Source organism: Accipiter gentilis, chromosome 5 (assembly GCF_929443795.1).
Source record: "Accipiter gentilis chromosome 5, bAccGen1.1, whole genome shotgun sequence".
NCBI lineage: Eukaryota > Metazoa > Chordata > Aves > Accipitriformes > Accipitridae > Astur > Astur gentilis.
Window position 1 is genome coordinate 41,734,603 of NC_064884.1, and position 19,994 is coordinate 41,754,596.

The following is a 19,994-nucleotide window of genomic DNA, read 5'->3' on the forward strand; positions in this document are numbered from 1 at the left end:
GCTTTCAGGAGGGAGCTGGTGGTTGCAGGCTGGATAGCCCTGATACTGCCTGCCTAAATCTTTGGGGAAAATGCTCATGTGTGTCACTGGTTGCCCGTGAAAGTGCGACCTTTTATCAGGCATAATGTGATAAAAATCTTGCTTCACACTGGGAGGGTGAACAGGAACATTGCTTCTCTCTGGGAGAAAAGCTGCGGGAGAATACAGCACAGTAACACCTCTGTTTTTTTATGGCATTTTTCTATCCCCTGAAGCTTTAGCTAATTTCTCTCTTTTCTATTAGAAAAGGAGAAAAATCTAGGTTTTCAGATCAGATCTGGAAATAGAGGCAGGATTAAGCACAGCTGTTCCAGGTCAGAGGAGCCGAGGAGGGGAGGCGTCTCTCGTGCTGACAGAGCAAGGTTATACTGATGGCCAGAGGTGCATGCCTCCTTGTCAGAAATCTGCCTTCAGGGTCAGATTAGTTCAGCATTGCTACCGGACAGAGTGGTCCAGAGGACCGGGAAGCTACTGGCAATTTAACAGGATGTCACCTCGTCCTGCACTAAGTAGGTCACGGTGACACCCTGCCCGAAAGTCCTTTGCACCAGTGCTTCTGCTATTGCACCGGCGGTGAGCAGGACCCTCCCCAGTAAACTGAAGAAAAAAAAAAAAAAATCAGAAAGGGAAATTCATGCAGTATTAGCTTATACAGGGGTTATCCGGGGTGCACTGAGCAGCAATCATAGGAGGCAGTAAATGAACCCATCTCTCAATGCTCTGCATCAGCCCTTGGTTGGCTGGCAGAAATGAAGCATCAGATGGGATGATGAATATCCAGGTTGCTATAGTGACTGAGAGCTGTAGCGCTAAAAGCAGTCGTTCTCCATCACCCCCTCCCTGCACACGCACACGAGCTGTCACACGCCGTTCAAAGGGAGCCGGGTGAATTATGCCCGTGCCGAAGCCGCGGTGTGGTGCCGAGCGAGTGCACCTGGCGGTGGATGTTCCCCGGGATGTCGGAGCCCTCCCATTACATTCCCGGCTCCGGCTTTAATGAGCTCAGCGGCGATGTGTGCGGAATATAATGGAGCTGAGCTGTTTGCCTGCGCGGCAGCTCGGCGTTTCACGGGCTGCGGGGCGGGAGCGCAGCCAGGGCGGCTGGGGACAATGACAGCCAGGTCCTTGGCACGGCCGTCCCACGGAGGCGTCATTGAACCGAAGCTTACGGAGCCGTGGGTGGGATGCGACGACGCAACCCCGCTTCCCGGCCCCTCCGCGTGGGGAGAGCCCTCGTGCCGTCGTCCTCGTGGCTGCCGGCCCCTGGATCTGTTTGTTTCCCGCAGCTCCGGTGGCATCACGGCCATTGGTGACGGCAGAAGCTGAGCTTGTGGCTTTGCCTTAGCAAATCGCCCACCCGCTTATCTGTGCTGGCTTCCTGGCAGTTTCACTTCCACAGGTCGATCCCAAAGATTAATAAGGACAAAAACATGAGGAGGAGAGAACTTCGAAAGTGTGCTCCCTTGATCTTTTTTATAATAATTTTAGGGGATCTCTATGAAGCTCGGTGGCAGCTTCCCACGTTTTGTGACTTCAGACCTCTGCCAGACTCTAAAAATAACTGTTTAATTCACAGCCCTGCATGTACCAGTGGGAAAAGCAGAGCTGCTCATCCATCAGGATGACTATAGGTTATGTCTCTATCGAAGGGATATGACAGGGCGACAGCAGCGTTTTGCTGTGGCATCATTTTCCAATGTAATGCACCTGTCAGCTATTTCAACCACTGTTTGATACTAGAAAATTGTTGCCCCCCTGTAAATTTGAGCGGTAAACAGTTGAATAATCCCATACTTATTGTCCTCACCATTAGCTCCCTATAACTCACATTCTTGCAGGAGTTGAATAAATATATTCCAGATGACTGAAAGGTGCTGGATTCCCTTTGAAGGTTTTTTTTTTCTTCAGAATTTCTTCCTTCCTTAAACTTCAAAAATTCAGCCAGCAAAATTTTATCAGCATCTGCTAACCAGGCCAAGAGCATCCTTTCAAGAGGGATGTTGCAAATGTGGGCTGCACACCCCCCAACAAATGCGGGTCCAGTGAATTCAGTCTACTGGCTGGGTGAGGGCAAGGACCAGTGCCAAAAAGAAAATGTAAGGAAGGACTTTTGCTGCTTCTCAGCCTGCCTGGGAATCGAGGTCTGTGATGTCCTAAACGGGAGGCAAGTCTGTACTCATCTTCCTAAGTGGTCTTATTTTATTTATGTGCTGGTGCATTTATAATGCAGGATTCTTGGCATAACCCTGTGAATGAGCCGATGTTCTGCTTTTACTCTGTCTCCAGCCAAGGACTTTGAATCATATTTTTGGCATAGTGGTTTTTATAAAATATGTAACACTCCAGCGTCTTGCGGCCACGTTTGCTCCTACTAAAGCAGAAAGCCGGATGAGAGCTGACTCTCAAAAGCTTTGCCAGGACTCAGAATAGCTGAGAAAATATGACTAATTGGAGACTTCAGAAGAAGCTGTAGTTTATATATTGGTGCTGCACCTCGGGAAAGCTGCTGATGTTGAGAACTGGGTCAGTTTGAGTAGATGAAGGCAAGGGGCATGCGTCGCCGGACAACAATGTGTGTAACCGTCATCCTCAGAAACTAAATTCTTCTGTTTATCCAAAAATAAGTAGGATGTAAACTGAGCTGCAAAGCACACCGGAACCACACGTGTAGGCAGGGCAGACCACGGCAGTGAGGATGTTACACAGCCGTAGAAATCATTTCTTACCTAACGAGATCACTCATTTCATGATTCTCTGCCAGAACTGGTTTCCGCTCCTTGCAGAGGCAGGTGCTCCTGGGTTAGTCCTAGATGACACTTCTTGTGTTATTGCTGATTTGAGAGGATGGAAATGACGCAAGCACCTTCCCTCCTGCCACCGCACTCCCACATCAGCGGGTACCACAAACCCCACGTCTCATGCCCAGCTCTTCCCGTCCTTTTACTTTCCTCCAAAACACCGTTGCATATCGCCAGTCTGTAAGTCTTCAGCGTGCTGAAGACTTGATGCAAGACTTACAATTTTAGCTGTAGAGAAAGTGCAAAATACATTGAATTCTGGAGTGAATTTAATTCCTACGGTATCAAACTGCACACAGGGACCAAGGGAGGGAAAAGGAGCGTGGTATGTGGATTTTAGAGTAGACAGTTCCCTGCAGTCCCAAGCACTCGAGCTGGGTATGTGGCATGTTGGGATGCCTGCTGTTAGGGTGTTAGATCAATAACCCATCTATTTAGTCACAGCCCTGGTAGGTGGGTGCTGTCGTGGCACTCCCATGGTGGCTGGGAGCTGCCTTGTCCACCCCCACTCAGCGGTCTGGAAATTTTTCATTTTGCCTGCTGGAGGAAATAAAATATTTAACACACCGGGTGTGCTTTTTTGCCTGGTGTTTTTTTTTTTTTTTGAAAGCTGCTTTGTTGATGAGCTTTCCCAGGATATACCCTATTTAAGTGAAGGCACGTTTTTATCCAGAAAACCATTGACCAGCTTTAGCGAGTGCTTCGTAAGGGATAAATTGCATCAGGCATTGAATGCTGATGACACAAGGAGAGAAAAAAAGAATGAGACTTCTCTGTTTGAAGTGTGTAGATGAATTCTCAGCTTCAATGGGAGCAGAACACCGGGAGCATCAGCAACGGCTGCAGGAGCCCGATGCCTGCTGCGGGCAGGGTGACAGTGCTGCCCAAACTTTGCTGTTCACAGCCAGTGTGCCTGTGCTGAGGTGGGGGGGGGGGGGGGGGGGTAATTAGTAGCCCAAGTGTGGTAAGAAGATCAGGGTATGCTTTATAGCTAAGCTTAGGTGCCTAAAGTGCATCTCTCCCACCCCAAAGTCCAATGCCTTCTGCTTGGAGACGGTGGTCGTGTTAGGGCTGGGGTTTGGGAGTCGAGTGGGTGAGTGTTTGCCCCAGTTCAGCTGGAGGGTGAAGCTTCAATTAGTTTTTGATCCTTTTCTTGAATTTCATGTGAGACCGGATAATTACATTCACTTTTTATTTCGATCAAATTTCCCAGGGGTGGAGGAAAGGGTATGTTAGGGTACATCATGCAGCGTGCTTGCAAAGTGATGTCTCAAAACCACTTTTTAGGGCTTTCCCACCATAAGACAAGAGCTTTGGGCTGCAGTCCCCATGGGTAGTGAGGATGTATGGCTGGGACCTGACCCCTATTAACCTCTTTTTTAGCTGCTTGGGTCTTTCTTTGAAACCTGGCTGTTACCCCAAGTTCCTGATGAAGGCAAACAGCCCTGGAGTGGAGGGGAGGAGCAGCCCCTGTCCCATCACCCTGGGGATCCTCCTTTGCCCAGAAACACGTGAACCAAAGGGGTTTGCTGGAAGAGGCAGAAATATTTCACAGCTCACTGACTTTCCGGAAAGCGCTCTCTGGCTAGCGAGGATGGATGCACAAATGCCCCGGTTACTAAATAAATGAAGAACAAACCGCAGCTCACCGGCACTGCTCTGGGACCGCCTGACCTTGGGTTCAAGTAGGAATAAATGCGTTTTAAGAATGAGACAGTCGAATATTTAATGGACTAGATTTATACCTCGGCTAGAGGGGAAGAAATATACCTGGATCTACCGCAGACACTTCATGAAAAAAGCACGTCAGTGTTGTGGCAGCTGCTGTCTTCTTAGGAAAGTGGCTTTTATGGTTCAGACGTGAATAAAAGGAACTGTCTCGGTGCACCGGCCAGACACCAGCAGACCAGAGTACTAATAGCTGACTTAGCTTTTGCCTTGCTATGTGCCATTGGGCACAAACAACGCTTTTCACTGGTAGCGTACAGATATTACCAAATCTTGTTTCTCATTAAAAGGGCAAAAATAGAGTTGCTGACGCAACTCGCTAGCATGATGTTGTAATACGTGGTACAGTACGGTTCCCAAAATTGAAGGCGAGCGGCTCTGTGGTTTGCGCTGGTAAATAGATGTCAGCGTGAGCTGCAGAGAAAAATGAAACACAGGCAAGTCTGAGCCAGAAAAGATTGGAAGCCACTTTTTAAGTGGAGTGGTTGTGTTTTCAGTGGAACGATGTGGGATTGCAGTTTGTAGCCAGGTCCTTCTCTTGCAGATTAAAAAAGTGCTTCAGAAAAGCCACTTCTTCCAGCTTCTGAGGTGATTTGCCTGAACATAGACCACAAGGTACAAAACTGTATTAGAAATAAGCCATAAACTTTTGCTGGTTTTGAAGTCTGAAAAAAAATTCACAGTATCAATTGTCACTTGACTGCAGACAATTTCAAAAAACCATACAGTGAGAAGGGACCTGCCAGAGCCATGTTTAACTCAGCTGACCTTTCTTGACATTAAAATGCCTGGAGGACTTGTTCTGACCTTTGACTATGGAAGGCCTTTTGATCATGACTTGAGATCTCGTTTATTCATGTCTGACTTCTTTATAGTCTCTCTTTTCCATAGCTTTGATCTATCTTAATGTCTAATCTCAGCCAAGACCACCTGATACAGAAGAGCTCCACAACACCGACAACCCTATGTCTCTAAAAAGCAAGTAACGGTTTGAGAAAACATCCTGTTTGTCTCGTGCTTTCACTGTGCAAGACCTCAGAGAGGATTTCACAAAGCAGATTTTGAAAACCCGTTGTGGTTTAGGATGTCGTGTCCCTTCGGTGCACGTGTGAGTAATGCAGCACATGTTGAATGAGCGGCACGTTACCTGCCACGCATGTTCATCCCCTGCTGATCCAGCTGCTCTTGAGTTATGAGCAGAGAGGAATGATCTGCACCCGAAAATGGGTCCCAGTTAATCTCCCCACCCTGGGCTTCTCGGTGTTGGTAACCAAACCCATGGGATGAAGAGTGCTGCCAGCTGCAGCTTCAGGGCTGCACTAAAAAGGGACCGCTGGATGAAGGGGGATTTCCTTTGGTTGTGGTAATACAGTACAGCAGCCAGCGCAAGGAGGCAAAGAGGATGTTAAATTATTTTCTCGGGTACACAGGATAGTAAATCATTGCTTTTAACCTCCTGTAGCTACATAAGCCAGGGTGTTTTAATAAGAGCTGGGTGAGAAAAGGTGTTTTCTTCCTCTGATGGTAGAGCAAAGAAGAATGAAGTGTGCCAAGGAGTCACAGGGGTGATGCTGTCAAAATCATCTGAGTCTTACTTAGGGAAATTTATGCTCCAAGAGTGTAAATCTCTTCTGGAAGTGGGACCCGGTGCTTTGAAGCTGCGCACACTTCAGATGTTACTGCCCCCCCGAGAGGCAGCGGGAGAACAGAGAAGATGAAGCGTGCCGGAGCGCCGGCAGCCTGCGGGCTCTGAATATTTGTAGCAGGACATCTCTCTCCCTGGAATGAAATACCCACCCAGGATTATTTACATGTGATGCCCTTCATGCCGTGGCTCCCCAGGGATTGCTCTTGCCCCAACTCCCCAAAGCAGGGGATGATTCTGTTCGCAGCCGGCCGACGACGGCGTGGACCGTGCTGGTCCTGCACACAGAGCGGCTCTCCCCGCGCGGTGCTCTGCTCCTCGTGCAAAGCTGAGAGATTACAGCCAGGGTGACACAAAATGCACATGAGGTTTTGGTGCTGGTTTCACGCTTGTGCATGTTGAGAAACTAGATGTTCCTATTTTGGTCCCTGTTTAAGCTATTGTGGGTTTAATTTTCACAGTGAGAACTATAGCTTTTCCTTTGAGCCCAAATATCCCCAGTATCATTGTCCCGCAAATTGCAGAAAACCACAAGTGGTCCGACGAGATATATCTCCCCCCATCCCTCCCCTGCCAAATATGCAGCCTGCAGAGCCAGTGTGCTTTAAACCCTCATGCAGAAGGCACTTATCTTTTCAAAAAATGACACCTGTTGTAACTCAGATATATAAATGTTTATTACCTATGTTATAGCCAATGTCATTTTAGACCCTGCTCATTTTTTTTCTCACCTCTGTGCCACCCAGTAGCAGTGAGCGCCACAGCCTGGAGTGATCCACAGCAGCGAGATTACACATTGCCTGGAAAGCTATTTTAACCCACCTTGAAATTCTCGATATTACTGTTTGTCTCTTTGGCTGTTGTTAGGAAGCAGAGCCTTGAAAGCTGTCTTTTTTTAGACCTCTCTAGTTTCTCTCTCCACTTCTTATGTATTTTCTTTGTACGGAATATAGCTGCTGCTTTTTTGGTTTCTTTTTCATATCCTCCCTTCATCTGTGAGCCTTTTAATATTTTTTTCAATGCTGAACCCCCTCAAAGCCTGCAGCCGGTATCCAGATGAGGCTGCAGCACTGACTTATATAAGGTGTTACAATTTTTTCAGTATTCTTCATCCTGCTCCTAATGCTTCCTAACATCTTGTTTACAGCTGCACACTCTCTTGAAGCCTTAACCAAGTAGTCCACAGTGATGCCTGTCTTTCCAGAAAGAGACCTCTAGAAAGATTTGATCGTTTAAAAAAATCCCCTCCGGAATACATCCCATTCGGTTTATTGCTGCTGAGCCCTCATTTCACACTGCATTGCATGCTTAGCCTCATTTAAATCCCTCTGGTTTGTTGTCATGAAAATCAGGCACTTACTGTGCTTGGCTTTTTACCATCTTCTACCCAACTTTTGCTTCCTAAAAAGAACTTACTTCCTGCTCTGTGATTGCATTAGCTGTGTCCATAGCCAGGCAGCACCTCATTGAAAGACCCTGGAAAATCTGCATAAACTGTTCCTTCCCAGCCCTGTGAGTGATGGGGCTGCATCTCTGGAGCACCTCAGACCGTGGTCAGGTACCACCGTCCTTGGGCACGGCATGTTCCCGGCTCTCTGCAGCCTACTGTGCTTCCTGACGGAGCTCACAGCTATAAACTAGTATCTCATCGACGACTGTTCTGCTGTATTTTCATGCCTATCAACACAGCTCCTTGCAAGGCATTCCAGGTCACCTGTGTTTGCTCTTAAGCATCTCGTATGTTTAACATTTATTTAACAATACATTTATTTAACTTTCCAGTCCTACACCTCTGTCTTTGCGGAAACTCCCTCTGATCTTTCTTCACTCTCATCCTTCACCATTTTGCTTCTGACCACTTATTGGCGACATAGATGCTTTTGTATTAACAACAGCGCTGACAGATGTCTGTGGCCATTTATGCGCTACTTGGCTTGTGTTTTCCCTGAGGTCCTAGATTAAATGCTCAGTCAAAACTCTAATATTTCATGGGCCAGTAGTCTGCTTCCACTTGGAGTCATCTCTTCTCTGCTGGTTTCCCTTTTGCCAGCGTTTACCCGGGCGTCTGATCAGCTCGTGCTGTATTTCTAACAATGCTCTCGCTCCAGGATGTGGTTTTCCCATACACACAGACCCTGTTCATGCAATGCTCGTGGTGCTTCACACACGCATGCTCCCACCCAGAGCCATCGCCTCGACTATTTGCCATTAACTCCTCTAATGAGCGCGAGTCAATAGATGAGCGAAGTGAGCTGATAAAGGCAGTTTGCATGCTATGATGGTTTGGAGCAGATGAAGGAAGAGAAGTCACCCAGTCCTGCAGAGCTCACTGAGCCATGAAATCCAAAGAGCAAAGAGAAGCCCCAGCCCACACAACCAGCTGAGATCAGTGGCTGTGGCTTGTACCGCCAGGATGTCAAGAGAGGCTGTTTCCACCAAAAATATTGTTTGCAGTTATATAAAAAGACCTGTGTTTTCAGAAAACACAAACACCTTGGTGTTTAATATATGCAGAATTTATCATGTGGGTTTTTATATACAGAAATTATCATGTGGTTTATTATATACAGAAATTACCATGTGGTTCCCTGGCAGGACTGGAGCAGTGCTGGGGTTGATCCTGACTTTCCCACGAAAGCGCTGCTTTTTTTTTTTCTTTTACATTTTGCAGGCAGTTTCACGCCTGGATGCTGGGGGCTGACATTTTTTCCCTGGCAGAGTCTCAGGCAGTACTTGCATCTCACTGTCTCTTCTAATGGAATCGTTGTTAAAAATAAGTAATTTTATTTCCCAGAAGATGCCCAGCAGCAGTATCCGTCATTTTGTCCTAATTGACTTGACTTCCGTCAGTGTGCAGGTTACGTCGGGGCTTGGTGAAGAGCCAAAGCTGCGATCAGATGGGGCTGGTCTTGGGCAGAGCTGTGCTTGGTACCTACATGAGCTCTGACATCTTGTAGATGGTCTCCTAAACAAGTGTCTGTACAAGAGAGACGGCAGAAGTGTCTCGGAAGCCTCTTAAAGGGTTTACTAAAACAGAGGCTAATGTCTGGAACAAGTTCTCCTACACAGCCTGTAGTAAGCATCAATCTAGTGACAGCTCCGGAGGCTCCCGGCCATCCCGCTGTCGGATCTGCAAGGCAGGGCTCTCCTGCCGGCAGACACAGCACCTCTGCGAGGTGCTGGGATGCAATTAGTACAAGGGATGAAAGCAAAAGGATGAGGGCGGGGGTCTTCTCCAGGCAGCAAAAACTATCCAGTTGTCTTTTGAGGACGTAACGTGCAGGCAGTCATTGCCTGTTAACAGACAGGCGAGCTTGGACATTGCTCTTGATAAGAAACTGCGTCTGAACCAAGGCAAGATCCTTGAATCAAGTAGACCTACAGGATGAAGGAAGAGACTGGTATTTGGACTGCCATGGCAGGTTGCTCATCTGAGGTTAAAAGATCGTGAAAGTTGGAGAATTTGGGTTTAGCTCTTAATTATGACACTGTTTTCTGTGACCTTGGGCATGTCACTTAGCTCTCTGCACTGTGACTGTGTCTTTAGCCACAGAATAGTCATAAACACATTCAGTTCTGCCCTTAGGTCTTTAAATGACAAGATTTTCCACCTCTAATATGAAACCCAGTTGGTCCTTTAAATTGTCAGAGGGCCAGAAGATTATTCGTAAGTAATGAGTAAATTCATGAATGTTCCTTAAATAGTAGCAACCATTGAAATACTTCAGGAATTAAAGTATGGATGGTGAATAGATGTGTGTTTCCAAGCTTGAAATTTAATAGTGCAAACTTTCCTCCACCTTAATTGCACTTTAACAACCTTTTCCTGGCTGAATCATCTCCCTGAGATGGAGAGGTGGAAGAGCAAAGTACCGTGGTGGGACAGGATTATGCAGTGAAAACACAGCTTTTAGCCCAAGTCTGAGTGGAAGTGGGACTTGTCTCTGCCTTTGCTGCCATCAGTGTCTTGCTCGTGGTCTTACAGAGCACCAATGATTCCCAAAGAGTATTTTTCACTGTGTGTTGCCCTTGTCTATGGAAGACTTTGTTGGATTTCCAGGATTATGCTGGACCATCTCCATCAGACTCTGCCTTTGGGTTCTAAATTCTGCAGGAACTTGGGGAAGCATCTCCCCAGCTGTGCTACTCAGTAAAATCTCATTGTAGCAGTGAGATTTGGAAGGTCTTTTAATCCAGTTTATCAGCTGATGCAGGCAGCTGTTTTCTCCCTTTCAGTCAATAAATAAACCATCTTACTCCAGGGCAGCCAGCAGCTGTCATCTCCCCTTTTTGCCGCTGCACTAACAGGTGTGATGCTGATGTGACTGATGGACTGGAAACCAAACTGACATTTCCTCCAACCTCTTCTTTGCTGGCAATTAACCAAGCACAGGAGCAGTGTCCAAGACACTCAAGGTCCCAGCACATCGAGCTGCTTGTGGAGCTGGCGGCAGGGTTCAGTGTTGTATTGCCTAGCGGGGAAAACCAAGGATGGGATTTGTAATCCCGCTGTGGACTTGCAAATCCCCATGTGGATTGCTCTTTGGATGCCATTCAAGAGCTGTCCTGTTCCGCCAGCAAAAGGTTTTGAGGCTGAAACCTCTTCTCACATGAAGAAAAGCAACACATGATCAATGTGTGACTGGGAATGAGTACTGTCATGGTGGGGCCTGGAAAACATGGTGGGGGAAGTGAAGTCCTTATTTAATGGAAACGTTACACAGGGCGAAGATCAGAGCATCTTCTTCCAGAGCCCACTATCCCAGGACAACGTTAGCTTCATGTAGACGTGTTTAGTTTATGTCATTCCAGCAGGATCTGGGACCTGGAGAGATCCAGGTTCTTGCTTAAGGTCCCACAGCCAAGGGCTCAAAATACATCAAGGACCTTTTGATTTCCAGGCCTGGCTCCTGCCTGTGGTCAAATTTCAGGTTAATGACACTTCTCCGCTGGTTTGGGCTCCTTATTGCTGTGCAAAAGGGTCAAGAGAGCTTGACTCAAAACAGCGACAGACCCTCAATCTTCTTACCTATAATTTGATGAGGGCTGTGGGAGAGGAGAAGGAAAGTCGTTAGCATTTATCCTTGTTACAAACACTTGATGCTAAACCTGCTCTCCAAGCACATGATGGCAGGAATCTCCGAGAGGCTCCTCTGCATATGCAGCTCGTTCTGCTAAGACACGGTAAAAATAGCAAACTAAGCAGGGATTTTAGCCTCAACTCACTGAGGCAAGAGTAAATAAGTATTTAATACCTGGGACAACGTGAGGGCTTTGTGTGCTGCTGCCCTGCCAGTACCCCTCCAACCAGCCAACCATTCATTTTTATGGAAGCGGTGAACATCTTAATCATTTGGGTAAAAATATGGCTTATGGGATGTGACACGTCTTGAACAGTCTGTGTTAATGAAGTAAAAACTAAGCCTGTGCTGCATGAAGGACTTAGGCTGTGTCAGTGAAAAAACTGTAACAGGTCAAGCAAGGCAAGACCTGGGGTCTGGAAGCTAAACGCAGCAGAACAGAAACCCAGCACATCCTCCTCCATGTATTTAAAGCATTGAGAGAGGCAGTGGAGTTGATGCCACTGGAGTTGATGCCACTGAGTCTTTAAACCATTCAATATTATACTAAGAAATGCTGGAAATTCAGGAATTTGAAGTGCGGGTGAGGTCGCAAGAGAGATTTCCCAAAGGCCAAGTCCCAGTACACCTCTTCCCACTTCCCCACGTTGGCGGTGGCTCAGGGGGACAGATCTGCTGCAGGCGTTCCTCCTGCTAATTCGCTCTCCTGCCTCGATGACACCCGCTCTTTGCTGGTCCAAAGAGCTCATGACTGGGGCTCATGCATCAGCTTGGCCACACCACGTCTCCATCCCCAGCCCAAGGGAACAGCCAGGCATTTCTCTGCTTATGGTACAAAGAAAGTTATTTGTGATACAGAATAGTGGCTTTTATGGCCTTTAGCAAAGGGGAACATCCTTGCCAGCCATCCCTGACCCTGTCTCAGCTGGAGCAGAGATGGACAGCCATCTGGCCGTGCTGTCCTGATGTCCCCCCGCTGGCAGTGACCCAAACAGCCAAGGAAAAACCAATTTGGGTGGCAGAAACTCCCGATTTTACTCATGAGAATCATTTTTAACACCAAAGCTAAGTTAAAGGGTTAAAAAGCTGGGGAATGGTTTGCAGTGACACAGTTTTGTCCCGTGCCTGTGCCTGGCCAGCTGCTGCCTCCATTCAGGGCGCTCCAACCCCAGGAGGCTGCATGGTTGGTCTGTCTGTCTGCCTGCCTGGAGAGGGAATTAAAAAAACTCACCACCCTACCTGTGATTCTTTTAGCTATTATTTCATGCTGTACTTCTAACCTCTGAGCTCAGAACAAGGGATGTTGTCATCCTTACTGTAATTATAGAGATAGGAGTGACTGCTCGCGAGGTCATTCGGCGAGCGGGTGGCCGAGCTGGCAGCAGACCCCGGGACTTTTGCAACCCGGCCTTTGCTTTGCCCGTGAAGCGATATTCCCCCATCAGCGCTGATCCCAATGCAGAAGTCCCCTGGGTGCACGTCTCCCTGCGTGGGAGACCTTCATGTGCAGGAGCAGGGATCAACCGAGCCCAAAAGCTGGGTTTAGAGCTGCGGCGTGGCTTAACGCGGTGGGCTCGGCTTGCTGCCTGATCCAAAACCACCTCTCCCTGCCTTGCACCAAGGTCTGAGCAACGGTAACGACATCCCATCCCTCCTGTCTGACTCTTCTTTTCCCTTTTGCCTTTGCAGTGAGAAACGCGCTCTGCAAGTCAGCGTCACCAACCCGGTCCAGTGCAGCCTGCACGGGCGGAAATGCACCGTCTCCGTGGAAACCAAGATTAACCAATCCCAACCGGATTTCACCAAGCATCGTTCCGGTTTTATCCTCTGCGTGCCGGGGAATTAGCATCCCCCTCCGTTTGATGCAGCGAGCCCAGAGAGAGAGGGAGCGGAGGAAAGACAGACTGGGGCTTTGATCACCCTTCCTGTGCCTTGGACTTTTCAAGGGGATTAATTTAGAGATGCTCAGCTGTGACTTGGTCATGCGCCTAAAATGATCTCTAAAGCTAGAGGTTTACCAAACCCAAATTCAGGAGAGGGTTTTACTACCACATGCAACAAAGGCTTAAAATAGCCAGTGACCTGTATCCGTCTTACAAAACAGGCCAGGATATCAGGAAAGTGCTTCTGAATTAGTCCAAAAAAAGCATTTATAGGTACTTGCACCTTTTTCTTCCTTTCCCACATTGATTTCTTAAACCCTCTCCAGTACGCCCTTCTGTGTTTCCTTTTTGTGTCATTTTTTTTGCAATATTATGCAGCCTCCACCGGAGGAACCAAAGATACCCGGCTCAGGAAGTCTGGTTCTGTAAGACCAAATCCCGATGGAACCGGAGCCAGGTTTGGAAAGGAGGGCTGCCTTCCCACGCCGGGGAGACATTCCATGCTCTTCCAGCCCTGCCAGCACACATGGAGTTGGGATGGTACGTGGAGACGCACCTCTAGACTTGCTGCTTTCCTGCCTGGAGTTCATTAACCCATCAAGGCACCTTGCTTGGAGACAGGTCCACCAGCAGAAAGGAGAGTGGGATTCACAATGCAGAGGTTTTACTTTTTTTAATCCTACATTGCTTTTGCCTTAATTACCCTCTCCAGTGACCTAACATCCGCTGGGCTCCCATTTGGACCAAGTGGCCTTGCTTGAATTTTTCTATGATCCACGTGGCTTCGTGTTAGTCCCGCTGAGGTTCAGGGAGGGCTAAAGGCCCTGCTGCAGGTGGGTTAGTCTAGAAACACGTGGGGCTCGGGGGCCGAGGCTGCGGCTCCCTCGCTTTGCACTATTTAACACTTAACTCCGGGCACGTCCGTCCACGCCAGGCGAGGGGCAGCAGCGCAAACCCGACTGCAGACATCCAGGCTGTTCCTTTGAAGAGTTTTCCTGGGTTTTCCCAGCTGCGGGTGTTGGATGTTGGGGCGTTGTGCATCACCTTGGCTTGTCTGGTGGCATCACGTTTCCCCACTGCGCGGCACCCACATCTGTCCGGCTCAGATAACCTTGAGCTTGGTGTTTACAGGAGGGCCGTATATACTAACAAGCTTTTTATTTCCACTGCATAGCGGGCTGCTGCTGTGGTTTTTGAGCGCATGAGGCCGTGTGACGCTGCGGGGCTGTTGGGATTGTACATACCGAGTCCTGGCACTGCTGGTCAGGTCAGGATTTCCAGCCTGTTGGACGCAGGGTAGGGGGGTTCTGCGGTTCTGCATGGTGACCCCACCTTGGGAGCCACCTGTCTCCAGCCCAGCCGGCGAACAGGGAGCACATATTTAATTGAGCGTTTTAGGAATTGGAAAGCCTGGAAGAGGCTCTTCACCTAATGACCTGTTAATGAAAGGCTTCCCAAAGCAATGCCATGGACACGGGGTGTAGGGACAGGTCGCTGCAGCGTTTCTACCCGACACTGCCACCAAGACCCGAGGTTAAGGGGAACCTTGCGTGTAGAGAAACTCTAGCTCTGTATTTAAGTGGGACAAGCTTAATCCCTCCTGTGCGCTTTGCCGGGGAGGCCCCATGCCGGAGGCCTCCCATTCACATAGTCCCTGGCCTCACACCAGCCCCCGCCAGCATCCCAGCGCCGCAGCCCGGCCACTGGCGCTTGCTCCCGGTAAGCGACTCTGGGATGCCCGGCGGGCTTCTGTGCCGGAGGGCTCTGCACATCAGGTCTGCCCCGAGTCCTCGGGAAGAAGCTCTTCCAGATGTTGGCCAACACAAGTCACCCACCACCACTGGGGCCATCAGGAGCCTGAAGGCGACGTCCCACCCACGCAACAGCTCCTAACCTTGCCAAGCACACGCACACAAGCAGCTCAGGAGCACCGAGGCCCCCCCACCTCCTCATTTAATCCCACCATCGGCTCCTCACCAGGAGCAACGCCAACGCTGAAGCCATGGGACACCCCAGCTCCTGTTTGCATCCTCCCAGGGAAGCGTCAGAAGGAAAATCCTCGTCATTGCTGTGCCTTTCTATTTGCACTTCTCGCTTTTTATATCTACTAGTCCAAATGTGTTGTCGTCGTCCCCCCACCACCAGTAACACTAACCTGTAGGCAAGGTAGTGGCAGGAGACTTAATCAGCACTTTTATACACTATCCCTCCAACGAAATGGTTGTATCAAATCATGATGGACGGCAATAAATCGCAGGTTTAGGAAATTTCTAATACTATGAGATGGCAATATTGTATGTGATTAAATGTGTCTTTATAAAATATATTATCTGTTCCTGCTCTGGTTATATATATATATATAAAAATATATAGAATATATATATTCCTGTTCTTTCCCATAAATTAACTATTTCTAAATTGAATTTCAATTTTCAGCCTGGGGCGATAATGCAATGAACTTTTTTTTTTTTTTAAATCGCTGATATTTTAATGTGTAAAAGAGCAGAAAAAAACCCAACTATAATGGAATTGGGGTTTTGTTTACATAATTCGCTGTAATAAATAAAAAAACCCAATTAGTTGCATCCCACTATGGCGGTGCCTGTTTCTGACCGGCGCGGTGGCTCGGGGAGGATGGTACACGGATGGGAAGTGGAGTTTTGGCGTCCCGATAACCTGATTTTTCACCTCTCGCGTGCTGGGTGCTCCTCCTCGCCTCGCCGCTCTCCCAGCGCCTCGGCCAGCCCCCAGCGAAGGGTGACCCCAGCGCCGGTAACACGATTAAACCCGCGGCTGCGTTAAACCCCTCTTTCGTCAAAGCAAATCCAATTTCCCGGCGCCGCGAAGGGGGCGTCGGGGGTGTGGGATTGCAGAAAAGACTCCGCCACGAACCGCTGCCGTGTAATGGATGGTCAGTGCATTTTTATTTAATCAGCACAGTACAAAAATAAATAAAAATAAGGGGAGGGGATTAAATTACAGGCACACTGAGCCCCATGACACAGTCGGTCAGGTTATAAACCACACATACTTACAAACACACTATACACATACATACAAAATGAGACAAATATAAATTAATAGGTAACAATACCCACCAATTTGGTCAACAAAGATCTACAGAAGAGATTGCACTAAAAAAACGTACGTACACATGTATCATTAGCAGGGTCCAATGTACAGCGATGAAGAGCTTCAAGTGAAAAATAAAAAATAAAAATAAATGGCACATTATTTCTCCCTCTCGTCTGCAAGTTTAACGCCCGATGGACCAGAACTAAACTAGAACTGTGCACACGGAGAAAAAAAAAAAAAAATAAAACCCCCAAAAAACTTATCAGTCCCCAGGCCTGATAAGGGAATACCAGCTCAAGACTGCAGTATCGGGGTGGTGTCGGGTCTTTGTGCATGGGTGTAATTTTTACAGCCATCTCTCGTTAAGGTTTTTCTTTTGATTATTATTTTTTTATCTGTTTTTTCCTTTTTTTTTTGAAGACACAAAATGCTCCTGTTTGCATGCGCAATACCACTGTAAAAGCAACAATGAAAGAATAAAGAAGGGTTTTTTTTTCTTTTTTCCCCCCCCGTAGGTTAGTAGGTTTTGTTTTTTGTTTTTTTTTTTGTGGTTTTTTTTTTGTTCTAAAAGTATTCATATAGCAGCATGTAGATTCTTTCCTTGCTTGCACACTCAAGTAGATCCTTTACACAATACTCATGATCAGTGCACGATGGGAACAAGACATTTCACATTGATGTCATGATACAGTAGCGGTTATTTCCCTTAACCCAGACCCGCTCGGGAAATTCGAGTCTCTTCAAAGAAAATAAATAAAGGGGGGGGGGTGGGGAGCCGGGGGGGCCCCGGGCCGTGCCCGCCTCTCTGTCCCGTTACCGGCTGCTCCGGCGCCGGTAAGTCACGATCGGCCCCGCGCAGCCGCCTCCGGTGAAGCTTTTCGAGCAATATTTTTTTTTCCTCCTTTTTTTTTTTTTTTTTTTTGGGGGGTTTTTTTTTTTGTCGGTTTTGCTCCTTTTTTTTTTTTTTTTTTTTTTCCCCCCCCCCCTCTTGCCCCGTCTTTGTCCCGGTGATGCGGTGACCGGGGCCGGCCCCGCCGCCAGCCCGCGGAGCCCCGCTCCGCTCCGCTCCCCCAGCCGCGGGGGTCCGGGGGGTGTGTGTGTGTGTGGGGGGGGGGGGGGTCGGTTGTTCCCCCCTCCCCGATTTGCTGAACTCAATCCGGTAGCGGAGCCGCAGCAGCCCCCGGGCCCGCAGGATGGGGAGGAGGCGACGGCTGGAAAGCAGCGGCCCGGGGCGGCGGGGGAGGGGGGTCTGCGCTCCGGTCCGGCGGTGGACGACCCCCCCCCCCCGTGTCATCCACCCCCCCCCCCCCGCCCCCGCCAGGGCCGGGCCCCCAGGGGGGAGCGGCAGCAGCTCCGAACCGGGCCGAGGCGAGCGCAGCGTGTCCGGGCGGGGAGCGGGAGCGGGAGCATCCCCGGGTGGTGGTGGTGGTGATGGGGGGGGGGGGGGAAGCCGGCGGTCGCTCACCGGTCGAGGCCGATGAGCAGCCGACCCTTCTCCTCGGAGCCGCTCTCCTTCTTGAGGTCGGCGAAGACCTGGGTGAAGTAGTGCGGGTCGGCGTTGACCTGCAGCATCTTGGGGCTCATGAGGTCGATGATGGAGAGGCAGCGGTCCCAGAAGGCCTCCTTACAGCTCTCCACCAGGAAGGGCTTGAGCGGGTAGGAGATCTCGTTGCCCATGTAGGAGTAGGAGAGGTACAGGCAGGTGAGCAGCACTGCCTGCAGTTCGTGGTCGCTGGCCACCTCGGCCGAGATGACGTCCCGGCAGAGCATGTAGAGGAAGACCACGTTGGCCGGCGTGATGAAGCCCTGGTCCTGCCAGCCCTGCAGCAGCAGCGAGCGGTCCACGGAGCGCAGCCAGAGGACGGGGTCGGTGGGCGAGAGGTGCTTCAGCCGGTAGCAGCGCCGGCACAGGAACTCGCCCAGGCAGCGCAGCAGCTCGCTGGTGGACGCCTGCACCACCACCCGCCGCGGGGTAGCGGCGGCGGCGGCGGCGGCGGGCGCGGCCGGCGGCGCCTTCTGCGCCGAGGCGAGGGCGGCGGCGGCGGCGGCGGCGGCGGCGGCGGCGGCGGCGGCGGGGGGCGGCGGGGGGGCGAAGGTGGCGAGGTTGGCGCAGGAGAGCGACTTCTTCAGGTTCTCGTTGTTGAGGTGGGTCACGTTGCTCTGGTAGCCGCCGTTGGGCTGCACCTTCTTGGAGCTCTTCTTCTTGGCGGAGACGGCGGCGATGCGCTTCCAGGGCAGCACCGAGATCAGCGAGTGCCGCTTCAGGCCCTTCTCCTTCGCGTTCTTGCTGTTCTGCACCGCCGTGTAGTGCCCCACCGTGGCCGCCCCCTCCTCGAACAGCGGGGCCTTCCGGTAGCTCGGCGACAGCGACAGCACCGTGCCCATGGCGCCGGCCGACCGGCGGGCCCCGCCGCCCGCCCCCCGGCCCCGGCCCCGGCCCCGAGCCCCGGCCCCGGCCCCGGCCCCGGCCCCCGGCGCGGCCCCGCGCTCGCTGCCCGCTCCGCCGCCGCCGCCGCTCAGCGCCGCGCCTCGCCCCGCCCCGCCGCCGCGCGCGCTCCCGGCGGCGCAGTGTGCGCGCGCCCGCCGCCGCCCTGCCCCGCCCCGCGCCGCCACGTGCGCCCGCCGCGCCGGCGGCGAAAGGGGCGGGGCGGGACCGCCCTCCTTCCCCCCTCGCCACGCCCCGCCACCGCCCAGGCCCCGCCCCCCGGGCCGCGCCTCTCCTCTCCGCGCTCCCCCCCCCCCCGGCGGGCGGCGGCGCCGCCCCTCGCCGCCCAGGCACCGCCCCCTCGCCCGCCCCGCCCCGCCCCGCGGCCGGGTTCCCCGCGGGCGGGGGGTGGAGCCGGCGCTCCCGCCGCAGGCACCGGGGGACGGAGGCGCCCGGGACCGGGCTGCGAAGGCCGGGACGGGGGGGGGGGGGTTGGTTTAAGGGAAGGGCCGCCAGCCGGGCTCCGCCCGCCCGCGGGAGGCTCCCGGGTAAAGCCACCGCCGGGCCCGGGGCGGGGGCTCCCCTTTCCCGCAGGGCACGGGAGCGGCTCCGGCTCCGGCTCCGGGAGAAGCCCCGAGGCCGCCGGAGCGCGGCCCCCGCTTTTGCGCAACCTGCAGCGACACGCAAAGGCCGCTCGGCCGCCGCCCGGCCCCTACCGACCCCGGCCAAGCGCGGCGGTGGCGGAGGCCGCTGGGCTCCGGCCCCGGTGAGCGGGGCGGCCCCCGGGGGTCACCTCCTGCCCCCCGGTGCTGCTGCTGGCAGTGAAACGGGGGGAGGTCTGACCCCGACACCGGACTAGTCGGGGGTTGGCGGATGACCGAAACCGAGCTCGCCGGTACTCCCGAAAGCCAGCACCGCCCCAGGCCCGCGGCTGCCCGTCCCCTTCCCGTCAACCCCCCCCACCTCCCCCCAAAACTCCCCGTTTCCTCGGGGCACAACGGCAGCCCCCCAGTGCCCCGGGACCTACAAGCCAGAGGGCAGCGGGGGACGGGACGGACGACGACGCTGGAAAGGGCCGGCCGGCCATCCCCAAAGCCACCGTCCCAAGGCAAGGCCACGCAGGAGCTTTGGCCGACACCGGCCCGGGACGAGCCAGCCGCACGCTTAGGGTTTAAAGCATGTGGAAGGTAAAGAAAAAAAAAAAAATCTCACTTTGGGGTAAAGCTCTGCCAAAGCTGCTGCTTCCGACAGGGTTGGTGCCGTGCTCGGCACAGCACTCGCAGGCCGGCCGGTTGAGGTGCAGACACATAGCAAAAAAAC

General features: G+C 51.7%; 2 protein-coding genes across 2 annotated transcripts in view; one reads left to right on the plus strand and one right to left on the minus strand.

The window, feature by feature from the left end:
• MYO1D (myosin ID) overlaps positions 1-16,267 on the plus strand; it is a 162,452-nt gene extending 146,185 nt beyond the window's left edge. The window contains exon 22 of the mRNA XM_049799607.1: positions 12,981-16,267. Within this exon, the coding sequence (XP_049655564.1) occupies positions 12,981-13,137 (157 nt within the window). The 3' untranslated portion in view covers positions 13,138-16,267. The remainder of the gene's footprint in view (positions 1-12,980) is intronic.
• A 1,312-nt stretch (positions 16,268-17,579) lies between these two features.
• Positions 17,580-18,689, minus strand: CDK5R1 (cyclin dependent kinase 5 regulatory subunit 1). The gene has a single exon (XM_049799612.1). It carries the CDS (start codon positions 18,632-18,634, stop codon positions 17,711-17,713), a length of 924 nt encoding a protein of 307 aa, XP_049655569.1. The 5' UTR covers positions 18,635-18,689; the 3' UTR covers positions 17,580-17,710.
• Positions 18,690-19,994: the final 1,305 nt, after the last annotated feature.